The sequence below is a fragment of the Ochotona princeps genome, chromosome 10 (genome assembly GCF_030435755.1).
Source record: "Ochotona princeps isolate mOchPri1 chromosome 10, mOchPri1.hap1, whole genome shotgun sequence".
NCBI lineage: Eukaryota > Metazoa > Chordata > Mammalia > Lagomorpha > Ochotonidae > Ochotona > Ochotona princeps.
The window spans coordinates 10,020,545-10,036,052 of record NC_080841.1 but is presented as its reverse complement, the minus strand read 5'-3'; the positions used below and the strand labels follow the sequence as shown (position 1 = coordinate 10,036,052).

The 15,508-nt window shown below is 38.7% G+C and overlaps 1 protein-coding gene across 2 annotated transcripts in view; it reads left to right on the top strand.

Moving 5' to 3' along the window:
* DENND1B (DENN domain containing 1B) overlaps positions 1 to 15,508 on the top strand; it is a 234,296-nt gene that overhangs the window by 198,219 nt on the left and 20,569 nt on the right. For both annotated transcript variants that reach the window (XM_058668968.1, XM_058668967.1), the window contains 4 exons: positions 349 to 439; positions 9,635 to 9,675; positions 10,302 to 10,370; positions 14,840 to 14,896. In XM_058668968.1, the coding sequence (XP_058524951.1) occupies positions 349 to 439; positions 9,635 to 9,675; positions 10,302 to 10,370; positions 14,840 to 14,896 (258 nt within the window). The remainder of the gene's footprint in view (positions 1 to 348; positions 440 to 9,634; positions 9,676 to 10,301; positions 10,371 to 14,839; positions 14,897 to 15,508) is intronic.

Genomic DNA, 15,508 nt, shown 5'->3' with positions numbered 1-15,508 from the left:
CATTTAGCAATTTTTCCATAGATTTCAGTCTTTTAGTAACATTCCTCAATTCAAACCGTCTACTCATATATACATGAGAACAACATTAGTATCTCTCCCAGGTAACTCAAAAGTAGATAGGAAATAGAAAAAAGTGATAATGGACCAAGTGGGCTTTATAATTTGTCATTAATTCTGTATCTACAATGTAGGCATCTTATATTATTTTGATTAGCTTTTGTTTCTGACTCTACACCATGTGCCAGTATATGTGTCATATATTTGAGATAGTCTACTGTTACTATTTTTATGTAAGTTGCAGTTTAATTTTGTGGAATAAATAGCTAACAGGGAACTTTTAAATTGCAGTTCATTGATGGGCGACTGGCGAAACTCAATGCCGGAAGGGGGTTTTCTGATGTGTTTGAAGAAGAGATCACCTCAGGAGGCTTCAGTGGAGGTGAAGTATGGTTACAAGCTCTCCCAGACACTGCTGTATGATCCTTGAACTTGGAACTGTAGCAGTCTCTTTCCCTACATATGTAATAGCTTGAGTGTGTTTTCCTAGCTTAATAGCTATGATGTTAATGTACAGTGCTGATATCTGTTACTCAAGGCCTTAAAAGAGTCTCATGAATTGGCAGCTATTGGCTTGAACAATCTATGTTCCTGAACATACGTAACATGAAGTTCCATTTATTTCATATCCTTTCATCTAAATAATACTGATCTCCGCCAGAAAGTGACTAGCTGTGGGTTTTACCTGAGTTTATGATTGAAGAGTAGGTTTTAATGTAATCCAAAAAGAAAGATTTGAGCAGCACCACTTAATTCCAATTTTAAAGTAAGTGTATTTTTGCATACAAGTCTTGGCCTTCATTTACAGTGTGGATTACTGTAGCATTAGGAAAGTTTTATGTTACCCTTCCATGAATACAACTAAGCCTTCCAATGTAAATATTCAGTGTTGTAATTTGTCTAGGCAGTTACTAATTTCTGAATTGATATTTTGTGTACTGTTTTTGTAATACCTAGTTTGGCTTTCAGAGAGTTTTGCTTGGGTCCTTGAGATGTGCTTTTTATTCATTCAGCCACCATTTTCTGAGTGTTTTCTCTGTACTGGGAGCTATTCTAGATACTGGCTGAACTAAATAAACAAACATTTCTACTTTTTGTATCTTGGAATGTTCAATTTTGAGCTGGTATAATAGTATATAATCTACCTCTTGGTAGGTTTGTTGTAAGGTAAGAAGAATAATACATGCATAAATAAGTAGTTGTCAGAATTGAGTAGTAAAACATGGAAAGAAAAACACCAAGAAGTAATTCAGATTTCACAAAATTCAGTTTTACTCATCAGTAAGATTCTTTTTGCACCATAAATGTATATGCCTGCATGCCCTGTGGGAATGACTGGGTCCAGATGCTGATGCTGCTCCAGACCCCAGCTTCCTGCTGATGTGTGTCCCGGGAGGCAGCAAGCGGATGGCTCAAGTTCTGGGGTCCCTACCACATACATGACAGACCCAAGTGGAATTCTTGGCTCCTGGCTTTGACCCAGCCCAGCCCAAGGTCTTCCTGCCATTTGAGGAATGATCTACTAAAAAGAATATTTCTCTTTCTCATTTCCTCTCTGTATATAGCCTTTCCTTTCAAGAATTATGTTTTTTTTCCAAAATATAAAAAAAGCTTTGAGACAGTTGGTTCATTAAAAGAGTTATATCATGAACTTAGGAAATGTATACCCTTATCTGATTTGATTACAGCATATATATAACTGAAAGTATTGGCTTGGGGTAAAAAGTTAGCTAACTTGACTCAGCAAGAACATTCAGCTTCTTGCTTTTCTCAGCTTATGGGTAAAATTTTAGTTTCAATAATACTTTTGTGTCAAAGTTACGCATTTTTACTTTTCAACTCAGACAAGCAAAATATTGTCAGTTCATGGACAAATTGCTTGAGGCGTCTATTCGGTATTTACATAACTGCTGTCTCATTATCTTTGTGACCCATGGGGCTAGTAGCTTTTTTAGAATTGAAGATGACATCTGTGACAGCAATGGGGTAGAACTATGATCCTTTTATATAGTAAAAGGTGGCTTTTCTAGTCTAACAAGTATTAATTTCCGTGAGTACAGCAAGAAAGTACCTTAAAAAGTATGCCTGAATGTCAAATGCTATTATTTTAATTGTATTTTAGGTTATTTTATACATACACAGGTATCATTCTTAGAAGAAAATAAGGTAAAACTTACAAAATTTTTAAATAAAATGTGAGTAAGCTATTAAAAATTAGTAGTGTTCTTTAAAATTTTTTTTCATTTATTTTAAAAACAGAGTTACAAAAAGAGAAGGGAAAACAGATATGAAGATCTTGCATTAACTGGCTCAGTCCCCAATGGTCAGTGCTCGGCCAGGCTGAAGCCCAGATCTGGGGGCTTCATCTGGGTCTCACACATAGATGGTAGCGTCCCCAGCTCTCGGGCCATCTTCTGCTGCTTTCCCAGACACATTAACAGGGAGCTCTATGGAACAGCCTGGGCTTTTATTGGCATCTCAAAAACAAGCTGGCAGCATAACCTGCCATTGGCCCCTAGTGATGTTCTTTTTTACTGTTAATTATAAGCTGCCTATGTTGAGGGTGTGTGTGTGTGTGTGTGTATGTGTGTGTGTCTGTGTTTAAGACTGCCATATTTCCCAAAGTCTTTCCTAAAGATCAGCTCTGCAACCTGTCATTTAGAGGCAAATTGGTGTAATTGGAACCTCTTCTTCAAGGAAGCGCATCACTCTTGGTGTTCTTGGTCGTATTTTCTGCCAAGTGTTAGAAAAGCTTTTCTATGGTAGGAACTACCAAGAGCTCTCCAGAGATGGTAGCACTCAATCCCTGCAGCTCCCAGCAAAGCACCTGGAATATACTGCATGTGTTTGAGCACTCAGTTTCATAAGCTCTTTCAGCAGCCAAAGTACTGGCCAAAGTCTGAATTAAACCTGGCTGCATCAGGCTTCAGGGTCATTGCTTGAATAACTGAAATATTTTGCTTGCTTATGGTAAGAGGTCTCCTCGACGAGAAAGCATCCTGTCAGCAGCAACGGCGTCCAAGCCCCTGTTCTAACTAGAAGCAGAGTTCTTGTTTCAGATAGATCTTGAAGGTGTTTTTTAAACAGAGATCCCAGAAAGAAGGAAGAATAATCAACATTAACTAAAATGACAAAAACAGTTCCTATAATCAAAAGTAATTAGGAAATTTCAGAGTATTATGCGCTGTCCTCTTTATATATCATTGCAGTTGTCATTTGTACACCATTTCTGTTGATAATAACAGTGGTTATTATAAACTCATCACACGTGTGTGGAGCTTTATGATTATTTTGATTCTGATTAAATATATAATGTGGGATGAAAAGATACAGAATAGCAGGTTCATGTGAGATTCTGGATTCATGTTTAAAGACTCTGACTGCAAGGAGACTTTCAAGCACTGTTTTCTGTCCCGTGAGTCCTGGCAGTCAGGACTGACTGCTACGGAAATCCACGTTACATCTTGTTTCTTTCATGAGATCCTGAAGAGCCTTTAGCCTGCAGAGGAAAATGATAAAAAAAAATATCAGGAAACATGTGACGGGAAGAAACTGTCGAGGTAGAGGTTGGAAGATAATGGGATGGGACATGAATAGTGCGAAAGGTGGGTTAGATAAACACATTTGTTTGTCTCTGAAAAATCAACTGACGAATAGTTAAGAACATTTATTTCTCCCCACCCCCACGTTTACAATAAAACTAGTTGTTAAATTCAGGCCAAATTATTTGCACATTAAGAAGTAAAAGTATTTTGAGATTTATTTCATGTAAGACTCTGTGATTATTCTCCATCCATAAGCACTTGCTCACCCCTTCTCATACGTAAAGCAGTCAGTGCACAGTCCTCCCCTCTCTTTCTTCTGAGGTTCCAAAGACATTTGAAAAGGCCATGAGAAATGATCTGTGTGGCCACAGTAAATAACTTAGGCCATTTTGCATATTTTGATAAGTAATTACATAGTCCTGGAATTTAGAAAATTACATTTGAAGAGACAATCTTTTCACCAGTGAGAAATAAAGATATTTTATCTTAAAGTGGGGAAAAAGTCAGTTTAATAAGAATAATATATAAGAAATCGCTCCACAATGATTACTGCCATAATCCCACTATTTTAAAAGGACTCTTCAGAGATTTTTGATTTTGGCAGGTTAATTACTTTTAAAGAATGAAAGTAACCTTATCTTTTAACTGCCAAAAAATAATGTACTTACCTTAGATTTCTTGAAAATAGCAATCTTTAGTCCCATAGACCATACAATTGAAGGAGACAAACTCAGCCAATGCTTAAAAGGAACCTGTCTGAGTTGTACCAGGAATCCCCATCATATGCAGTTTGCTTATTTTCAGGGGCTTCTTGTCCATGCTACTGCCCCACGACACCCCAGCTGCCAACCAGTGCTTTTCACTTCCCCCAGGCAGGGTTCTTCTTTGGGAGCCCTTTGTCCTCTCAAATGCAGTTGCTTTTCAGTAATTCAGAGAAATCTCTGTAATTTCAGGTTTGTTATATTTAGTGGTGGTATTTCAAATTTTTAGGAATAAACAACTTGGAATTAAAACACCTAGATTCTTGTTTGTTCCTTCAGTTCCTGCTTGGTAAACATGGACACATGGTATTTTCATTTCAGAACCTCAGCTTCCACCTCTGCGAAGTTTTTCGTAGTAAAAAATAAACTGATGGTATTTTTGTGGCTTGCTAGATTCCTCATGAAGCGGTCAGTGACCATCAAGTTTCATCCTCAGTGACCCTCAAAGACAGTGACTGAAGTAGTTTCATGATGAATGAGCAGGGTGAGGCTCTGCCAGGTTATGGTCCTCATCCCAGATCTCCTGGTTGGCCAGCCTAGTGGGAGTCTGAGCTCTGAATGCCACCTTCCTAGTTGTTGAACCCACTGCCCATGGTATCTTGCATGCTAGAAAAATGCACTAAAAAATATCCTGTTAATGACCTGCAAAGAGCTGAATGTGAGCTTTTCTATTCCTTTCTGCAACTGCTCTGAAAAGCAGTTTTGGAATAATAATAAAAAATAAAGACTTCACAGAAGAAAGTAATCTGAAGAATGTTGAGTTCCACTCAGCCATTTCTAATAAAGAAATCAAAGAACTAAACTGATAAGAACCTCTAATAGAAATTAAACAAAGTAAAGCCAATCTGCAAGAGTGAAGATAAATACTGGCTATCTTGTTAGTAAAAAAATCTCCTTGGGGCCCAGCATGATGGCCCAGTTGGCTGTGTTCCTCCCCTTGTAAGCGCCAGGATGCCGTCCTGGCTGCTGCACTTCCCACCCAGCTCCTTGCTTGTGGTCTGGGAAAGCAGCGGAGAATGGCCCAACGCCTTTGGGCCTGCATCCATGAGGGAGACCTAGAAGAAGCTCCTGGCTCCTGGCTCCTGGCTTCACATTGGCTCAGCTCTGACCATTGTGGCAATTTCAGGAGTGTACCAGAGGAAGCAAGATCTTTCTCTGTAAATCTCCCTTTGGAATTGTTCATCATTGTGAGGAGAAATATAAGTTTAAAGCTTAAACCAAGCTAGATACACCAGAAACTCAAACAATGCAGGTTATTTGTGTATAGATTATTTAAAGTAGATGTATTTTACTAGTAAACATTAACATAAGTAAAAATTTTATTTTCCCTTACGTAACTTTTTCCAGAAAAAATTCCAGCACAGTGCAATGTACTAAGAAATGTTTTACGGAATATTATTATTTCTTGATGTTTCTTTCAAACTAGAGAAAGGTTTGAATACTGGAGTAAATCCGGAGCCAGGACATTTATTGCTGGTTTTGACACGTGATTCAAAGGTATCAGGTGGCAAGAAACGTGGACAGGCCATTCTGCCGCCGTTTTGTGTTAGAAGGCGATCCTTTAAAAAAAAATTCCCATTTCTTGAGTGGCTTGTTTGTTTTGACATTTTGGTTGTTTTGTAGCTCTTTGTATATTCTGGAGATCAGCCCTCTATCACCTATGTCGTGTGCGAAGATCTTCTCCCATTCTGTGGGTTGCCTTTTTACTTTGTTGATTGTTTCTCTAGCTGTACAGAAGCTTCTTAGTTTGATGAGGTCCCAATTGTTTATTTTGGTCCTGATTTCTACTGCATTTGGAGTCTTTTTTAGGAAGTGAGGGCCTACCCCTAAGTGTTGCAGTGTGTTTCCAACATTTTCTTCCAAAAGTTTGAAGGTTTCTGGATGTAGGTTTAGATCTGTTATCCATTTAGATCTGATCTTAGTGTATGGTGAGAGATGTGGATCTATTTTTTTGTTTCTGCAGGCTATCAACCAGTTGTCCCAACAGCATTTATTGAACAGACCTTCCCATTTGCCTGGATTGTCGTTTGTCTTTTTGTCAAAGATTATTTGGCTGTATCTGTGTGGGTTTCCTTCTGGTGTTTCTATTCTGCTCCATTGATCTTCCTCTCTATCTTTGTGCCAGTACCACGCTGTTTTGATAACCACTGCCCTATAGTATGTCCAGAGGTCCGGAGCTGTGATTCCCCCTGCTAACTTCCTGTTCTTCAGGATGGTTCTAGCTATCCGTGGTTTTTTGTGCTTCCAGATGAACCTTTGGATCATTGTTTCCAGTTCCATGAAGAATGTTTTGGGCAATTTGATTGGGATTGCGTTGAATGTATATATTGCTTTTGGCAGTATAGACATTTTAATGATATTGATTTTACCTATCCAGGAGCATGGGATGTTAAATGTCGAAACAAACAAGCCACTCAAGAAATGGGCACGGGAAATGGGCAAACACTTCACAAAGGAACAAACCCAAATGGCAAATAAACATATGAAAAAATGCTCAAGTTCCCTGGCAATAAGGGAAATCCAAATTAAAACATCAATGAGGTACCACCTAACGCCAGTAAGACTGGCCCACATGAATAAAAGCACCAACAACACTTGTTGGCGAGGTTGCGGGGAAAAGGGATCCCTACTCCACTGCTGGTGGGGCTGCAGGCTGGTACAGCCTCTATGGAAATCAGTATGGAGAATATTCAAACAACTCAAATTCAACATACCGTATGATCCAGCAATAGCACTCCTAGGAATATATCCAGAACACTTGTTTTATGAGAAACCAACATGCACTCCTATGCTCATAGCAGCACAATCAGTAATTGCAAAAACATGGAAGCAACCAAAATGCCCATCAACAGAGGATTGGACAAGAAAGCTATGGTTCATCTACTCCATGGAATACTACTCAGCTATTAAAAAAAACAAAATGCAGTTCTTTGTGGCCAAATGGGCCCAACTGGAAACCATAATGCTAAGGGAAATGAGCCAATCCCAAAAGGTTAAATACCACATGTTTGCCTTAATTTAAGATGATATGATGTTATGTATAACATGTTATGTTTTGAATGTTATATGTTGTGTATAAACTAAAATTGAAGTATAGGTGAGGTGGTCACAGAAGGTGACTGGGAACTCGCATTTACTTTTAACATATTGGTTACTCATTACTATGTCAATTAATTCCATAATGATGTAAATTTTTGCTGATGGTATGTTGGAGCTTTCAATTGACTGGGATGATACTCTGCTGGCTCTGTCTTCAGACCAGAGAGGGTATACCTAAGAAGCCGTTGAACTTGACTGGACAATAAGATGCTAGACTCTATGTTTGGTATACGCTTGCAATGGGGGAATCTCAACTGAACTTGAGCTGTGGTTATGCAACAAGGTGGAGGAATCCACCATGGTGGGAGGGTTTGGGGAGGGGTGGGGAGAACCCAAGTATCTATGTAATTGTGTCACATAATACAATATAATTACTGAAGTTAAATAATAAATAATTTAAAAAAAAAATTCTCCAGACACAAATGGAAGGTAAACCCTCTCCCAGGAGTTCTTGGTACTAAATAGTGCCAGGATAGCCACCCACAACTTTTGGGTTTTGAAAGTCTAATAGTTTATTGAGAAATATTTCCACAAAATTTGAATCTAAAGCAGTGGATTCAATCTATAGATACTTATAGTATCTAGAAGTTTCCACACATAAAACTAGCATCTGTTTCCAATCCAGCTTCTTGCTACGATTTATTTATTTTTATTGGAAAGACAAATTTACAGAGAAAAGGAAAGAGAGAAAGATTGCTCTTCTGCCGGTTCACTCCCCAAAGAACTGCATCGGCCAGAGCTGAGCTGATCTAAAGCCATGAAGCCAAGAGCCAGGAGTCTCTTTCGGGTCTCCCGTGTGGGTGCAGCGTAGTAGGGCTTTGGTCCATCCTCCACTGGCTTCCCAAACCACAGTTAGGAAGCTGGATGGGAGGTACTGCTGCCAGGACCCAGAGGGGGCACCCACAGGGAATGCTAGCACTTACCAGGTAGAGGATTAGCCCATTGAGCCGTTTCACTGCCCCCACCAGTACTGTTGCTTCACCGTGTGATTTAGGGAGTATTAATGCATCTTAAGCAAGTGGGAAGATCATTGAAATGTAACTAAAGCAGCTGACAGGAAAGAGTGCATTATTGTGTTTATGTTTCTTTTGTTGCCTCCTCATATCTTACTGAAATTACCTCTATTTAAAGCCAAATATGTTAATCATCAGATTTTGTTAACGTAGTTTTGGCAGCTTTCTGATTAGAGCTTTCTAGTAACAGTGGTACTTGGAGTACTTCACAACTTGTGGGATAATAACTCCCAAATTTCCATACTGACAAATAGAGAATATTTTCAGGACCAAAATTACAGTTTAATTATTGGCTCTTGATATGTGTAAGTATTTAATAACCATAGAAAATTGTTTGTCCCAAAGTTATTTGTATTTCTACATTTAGTTCTAGGTTTAAATTTTCTGAGCACTTGAAATCTTGTTTTAGAGTGGACCTAACTGTATAAAAGAGAGAAACAGAACCAGTCAAAAAGTTTGGAATGTACAATTTTTTTTTAAATAAAGCAAACATTTATTAAATTGTGATAAAAACATTCCATCAAATTACAAAACCTGAGTAAGAAAAACAGATGGCACATGCTTAACTGTAGTTGACATTCAAATAAAATTTGCATTCCCAAAATATTAAACAGTAATTAGAAAATACCAGCCAAAGTAATATTAGGATACTTTTACGTGCGATCTCAACAAATTTGAACAGAAGCAAATTTTAACAAAGGTAAATTTTACAGTGAAACATAGCAGTAGATTAAGGATCTTATCATGTTTATTTTACTGCTATTTGACACTGTGATACAAAAATAAGAGGATTTACTTGACATTTTTAATAAATATCTCATGGGTTGTTGAGTGCCTTACTGGTGAAAAGATTTAACTGGCTAATCTCATTAATCCATTTTGTACATTTAGTAAGCATCAACTCTGCCCTACATAACATGTACAATTTTAAGGAAGTTATATTTCTGCTTTTGAAGGCAATATTACAATGAAAGAAGATAGTATATTAGTTTCATGTGTGAATGGAGAAAAAAATGTCTATTTAAAAAATGTCTTACTAATGCTTTCTATGTAACATTGCCTACAATATAAATAAAAATTGCCTTAAAATATAATTTTGGTTTATGGATTTATTTTTCATCAAGTTTTCCATGCATCTGATTTTTTTTTTCTGTTCCAGGGAACCCGAGGTCATACCAACAATGGGTGCATACAGTAAAGGTAAAAAAAAAAAACCCTCAAGGCCTTTCTTCCATCGCAGGAAATATAGTCACAGCATGCTACTGACATTACTTGTGTAGTGTTTACCATTTGTCTGTTTTCTCATTTTAAATAGTTTTATTCTTAATTTGTTATTAATAACATTTTTTTAATGGCAAGCTTTTGTGTTGGCGTAAATGATGAAAAGTGAGATTTGTTTGTTACCTTGTAGTCCAGAATAAGGAATTAGATAAAGTAATAGGATTTGATGGTGATTTTTAAACATTCTGATAATGTGACTATTTCAAAAACATTAAAAAAAATTTTTTTTGAAATTTAGTATTATGTCTACTGTATCAGACACAAACACACACACCCCCCTTCCATCTGCTTGTTTGCTCCCCAGTTGGCACAGTAACCAGGGCTGAGCCAGGCAGAAGCCAGAGTTTCATCTGAGTCTCCAACCTGACTTGGTTTATCTGCTGCTTTCCCGTGTTGGAACAGCTGGGACTCCAGTCAGTCCTGGATGGGTGCTGGCATTGCAGGCGGCACCGCAGCGCATGGCGCCACAATGCCAACTCGGGTTGTTCTTTGGAGGTGAGCTTGGCTGAAAGCGTTGGGGAACGTGTTTCTGTTTTCTTTTGCAGAAAGGAGGTGCTCTGTTCAACACAGCAATGACCAAAGCAACACCTGCCGTACGGACAGCATATAAATTTGTAAGTGTTCCTTTTTTTAAAAAAATTATTTATATTTTATTGGAAAGTCAGATTTACAGAGAGAAGAGGAGACAGAAAGAGCTCCCACCTTCTGACTCACTGCCTAAGTGGCCACAACGGCCAGAGCTGAGCCGATCCGAAGCAGGAGCCAGGAGCAGCTTCCAGGTCTCCCACGCGGGTGCAGGGGCCCAAGGCTTTGGACCATCCTCCTTGCTTTCCCAGGTCACAAGCAGGGAGCTGGATGGGAAGTGGAGTAGCTGGAATACAAACTGGTGCCCATATAGGATCCTGGGGCATGCAAGGCAAGAACTTTAGCCACTAGGCTATTGCGTTGGGCCCATAAGTGTTCTTTTGATATTTAAAAATTCTACAAGTAGATGATATAACATCTTTCTAAATAATGAACTTGTAAATTCAAAAATATTTTTTCTATTTAAATAAGTTTTTTTAAATTGTGAACTAATTTAAACCAAGGTAATGTTCATTATTAAAATTAATGCATAAGAGGATATTTTCTTCTTATATTCTAAAAATAGTTCTTCATTTCTATCTCAAAGCTGTTTGCAAAATGAAGCAATACTTGATGAAGTTATATTTTGTAAAACTTGATTCCTCCATTTGACAGCATGTTTTAGTGTATATTGGAGGCTCATACAGAAAAACATGTAGAAGAATGCCAAAGCTTTCCCTGTAAAGACACACTGACTCCCCAGCTAACATTCCTGGGAGAGCCTACGTGGCTTACAGGGTGTTAATAATGGTAACAAGAACAGTGAGGACGAGGTCCCGTTAATGTGATGACCAAGACCCAGCTGTGTCCTGGTCTCTTCAAAGATGGTCTCTCCTCATTCCCGGTGTGCTTCCTTTCTTAATCAATCCATTTCTGTTGCTTGGAGCATCCGTTTCTCATTACTTCTGCCCCTAACAAACACCAGCTCGTTCAACGCCACATCCAAAGGATGCATGTATGTACCCCTGTGGCCCTGCAGGGTCACGGGCCTCGTGTTCCAGCACCTGTGTGCTTGTACAAGTTTGACTCATGTAGCTTCTAAACAGAAACAAGTATGTTGGTAGTAACTGACATTTTTTCTTAAATTCTGCAATTGACATAATCCCATATTTTTAAAAACATTTGAAAGATGGAGTGTCAGAAAGAGAGCAAGAGGCACTGAGAGAAATAGAAAGAGATCCTCTGTGTCTGGTTCATTCCCTAGGTGACTGTAACGGCCCGGGCTGGGCCAGGCCTGTGCCAGGAGCCTGGGTCTCCATCTGGGCGCTTGTCACTGGGGCAGCAGAGACCTGAGTACTTGGACCGACCGTCTTGCGCGGCTGTCCCAGGCACCTTAGCAGAGAACTGTTGCAACTTGACTTGGCACGCATGCGGGATGCTGCCACTCCACAGCACTGGTCCTTATTCTGTATTTCTAAAAACGTTCATGACAGTGGTTTGGGTTTCATAAGAATTTCTCTTAAATTCCTTTTCAGTAAATGCATTTATGTAGTGGAGTTTAAATAAAATATACTTTAACTAAAGTTGAGAGCTCAGTGCCTTACTTGCTTTCCAGTTGTAGCGCACAAGGGTTCCTCAAAAAGTTTGTGGAAAAAAATGGAACACAAGGTATGAGTTTATACTGAAGCAAAACTGTTTCTAAATCTCTGCAGAATTTCTCATAATTAGCATTCTCCACATTTTAAATTTTTTTCATATCTAAAGTGTTTTGTACCAAAATAAACTCACACTTTTAGTTGCATTTGCCACAAACATTTCAAAATGTCTTTCAGTCCAGTCTGCCATCCTTTATGATTAGAAAAAAATGTAATTCAAAGATTACATTTCAAGTAGAAAATCTAGGTTATACAGTTGATTCGAACTTTACCACATTCAGAACGGAGACTTCATCAGCTTCACCAAACAGCAAAAATAAGAAGAGTTCAACATTTTGCCTTAGAAAGATCAGGCTCTGCTGTCTGGTTTATCCAACTTTGCTTAGAAATCTCCCTGACTCAAAAGAGCTGGCATGGATTGGCTCATGCCTCGCTGGGGGGGACACAAAGATTAGTCACTCCTCACCATAGTGTTGGGGATTTCCCTGCACACCCCCCCCAAAAACAAACAAAAAAATGTTCTGCACCTTAATTGTCGACAAATGTCTTGTTAGAGTTACAAGTCAGTCTAGATTACCCTAAAATCTGCCAAGATCAGCAAAATTATATTTCAACACAACAAATGGCTAAATACTAAAATGAAATAGACACGAGACAGCTGAATGGTACCTTATAGCCATTTTAAGGTATATAGCAGTCGGTTCTGTATATAAAACTAAAACTGAAATGTCAATGGGCTAATCATAGGTTGTGGTTAAGAACTTTCTTTCTTTCTTTTTTTTTTTTTTTTTTGTAACACACTGGTTACTCACAACCATGTCAATTCCATAATGTTGCAAATTGCTGTTGATGTTATGTCGGGACTCTTGGTTGACTGGGATGATATTCTGCCAGCTCTAACAACGGACCAGAAATGGTCTCCCCAAGAGACTGTTCAACCCATCTGGACAATAAATAGCCGGACTTTATACTTGGTATATGTTTGCAAGGAAAGAATCTTGATTGAATTTGAACTGTGATACTGCATCAAGGTGGAGGAAGCCACCAGGGGGGAGGGGCGTGGGGGGGGATTCCCAGAGCCTATGAAACTGTCACATAATGCAAAATAATTAAAAAAAAAAAAAAAGAAATCTCCCTGACTCGATCACCGTAACATCTGGGAGCTTGATTTAAGAAGATAATTTACATCTGCCATATGAAAAACCGGATGTTGAGCCTGTCTCTCATACTCATCTAATACTCTTAAAAGATTTGTAGTCAACAATGCCTCATTTTTTTCCTGGAGTGAGTCTCAGAGAACTGCATTGTTTTGCCAAATATGTGTTTTTGCTCCTTTATTGTATTCATCTCAGTCAGAAATTACAATGAATCACACAACAAAAACCTCGTTCATTTTTTAAAATTGTATACTAATCTATAGATGATTTTATTCCAAAACCTTTTCTGACAGGCAATAAAATCATTCCAAATTTAAAATGCTGAAGTAGGCATTTGACATAGCAATTAAGACGTGGCTTAGCATCCCATGTACCCTGCTGGGGTGCCTGGGTTTAGGTTTCGGTGTGTTGTCATTGCACACCGTGGCAGGCACAGCTGCCAGCCTCAGTACCTGGGTCTCTGTGACACATGTGGGAGGCTCAGATTGAGTTCCCAGCTCCTTGCTTTGGCCTGGTCTAGCTGGCTACGTCTGTTACAGTCATCTGGGGTAGATACCAGCACATGGAAGATCTCTCTCTCTCTGCCTTTTTGCCATTTTCACTAAGGGTAAGTGAATATGTATTTTGTAACTTGAAAAGACTTAGAGAAGAACCTCTGCTCCATTAGCACGTTACTTATTTCAGTGAATCTGTGTGTGAATTATAGAGCTCAACGTCAGATTTAAAACTGTATATTAAGGAACATCTGAAAACTCAGTGTCATCAGGTGGATTGGAGAATGCCAGGTGAACTAGAAATGTGAGCAAAGCAACAATGGAGAAAGTTTCCAGGAGATGGGAGTAGAAGCATGTTTTGACCTTTCTGATTTTTGTTTGTTTGTTTGTTTTGCCATGGGTAGTGTGTTTTGATTTTGCTTTGTGTACAATGGAGAAATGGTTGTGTGATTTAGTTCAAGATATTTCGTACTTACTACATGCCAAGGTGTTAATGAGAAAGGGCTAATCTAGGAACTTGGAGGACTTGTCTTCCCTTTCCTGGAGGACCACCTGGGAAGTATGGCTGCTCAAGAGCCAGGGCTGGCTTGTGTCCTACTTGGTGCTCTAATGGCAGCCCCCAGTGGTCTTCAGATCAGTTACACCCCACGCAGTTCATAGCTGGACCCAGGACACTGAACTGCTGGAGCTGGCTTGCAGGTGAAATGTGCGCATAACCTTTAAATCGTCAAATGCCTTGGGCTTCCCCGGAAAGACCATGTATGAAGCAACCATAACATTAGGACAGTGCTGCTAATGAGAATACCGGCCTGCTAGTAAAAGCGCTCTAGTAAAGCTTTGGAAAGTTGCCCCAGTTTCCTTTCCCAAGCAACTTAGTGCTGGAAAGTGCTGTCACTTTTGTGTGTTTGTCACAGTTTCAAACCGAGACTGGCTGTGACTAATCTGGTTGATTGTTTAGAGCCCAGGAGGCAAACTGGCCACACATTACCCTCTGTATAATATTTTTATGAAAAAGGAAACTAGCCATGTTTGTAGCAGCTCTTTTAGGTGTAAGTAAGTAGTGGGGTATTGCATTCCTGAAAACACAGTGTAGATTACAATCTGTTTTCCAAATAATAGGAATATTTAACAATTTTAATTAAATGTGATTTAAATTTTTTTTCTGTATGTAATCTTTCCATGGTTATGTAATCTTACATTTGTTGTTTCCTAGGCGAAAAATCACGCGAAGCTGGGCCTGAGGGAAGTGAGGAGCAAGCTCAAGTCCAAGGTGAGCCTTGTCCTGATCGCCTAGAAGCTGGTGTTCGTCTGAGGCTCAAGTTCAACGAATCACAGGAGATTTGTGTTTTCAGTGACTTTTGAAATATGCTTATACCTTTGTTCAAAAATTTATTTTTCATAACAGGCCCTCTGGCAACACTCTGCTCTTCTATATGCATCTATTGAATAATCTCTTTCTATTTGCATATTTTATCAGAGAGCTGTGGAGGTCTTCAGAGGTGCCTTAACAAGATGTATGTTTTCATGAAGTTGATTGCCTTGATATCACAATTGAAGTTCTTGCTTCAAGCTGAGAAATATTTTTAAAAGATGTGTTGCAGTAGAATTAATCCAGGAATTCTGTCATTTGGTTTTATAGGCTGTTTCCAATAATGGTTACTTTAAGTTGAAGAATATTGTTAATTTAAAAAAAGACTGCATATGAGGACTTATATTTGATCTTAGGAATGCAACAGGCATATAAATATGTATATGCATATTTAAATGTGTATGTTTCAATTGATTACGTATGATGTCTTTGAAGATTTTTTTTTTTTAAAGATTTTTATTGTTATTGGAAAGCCGGATATACAGAGAGGAGGAGAGACAGAGAGGAAGATCT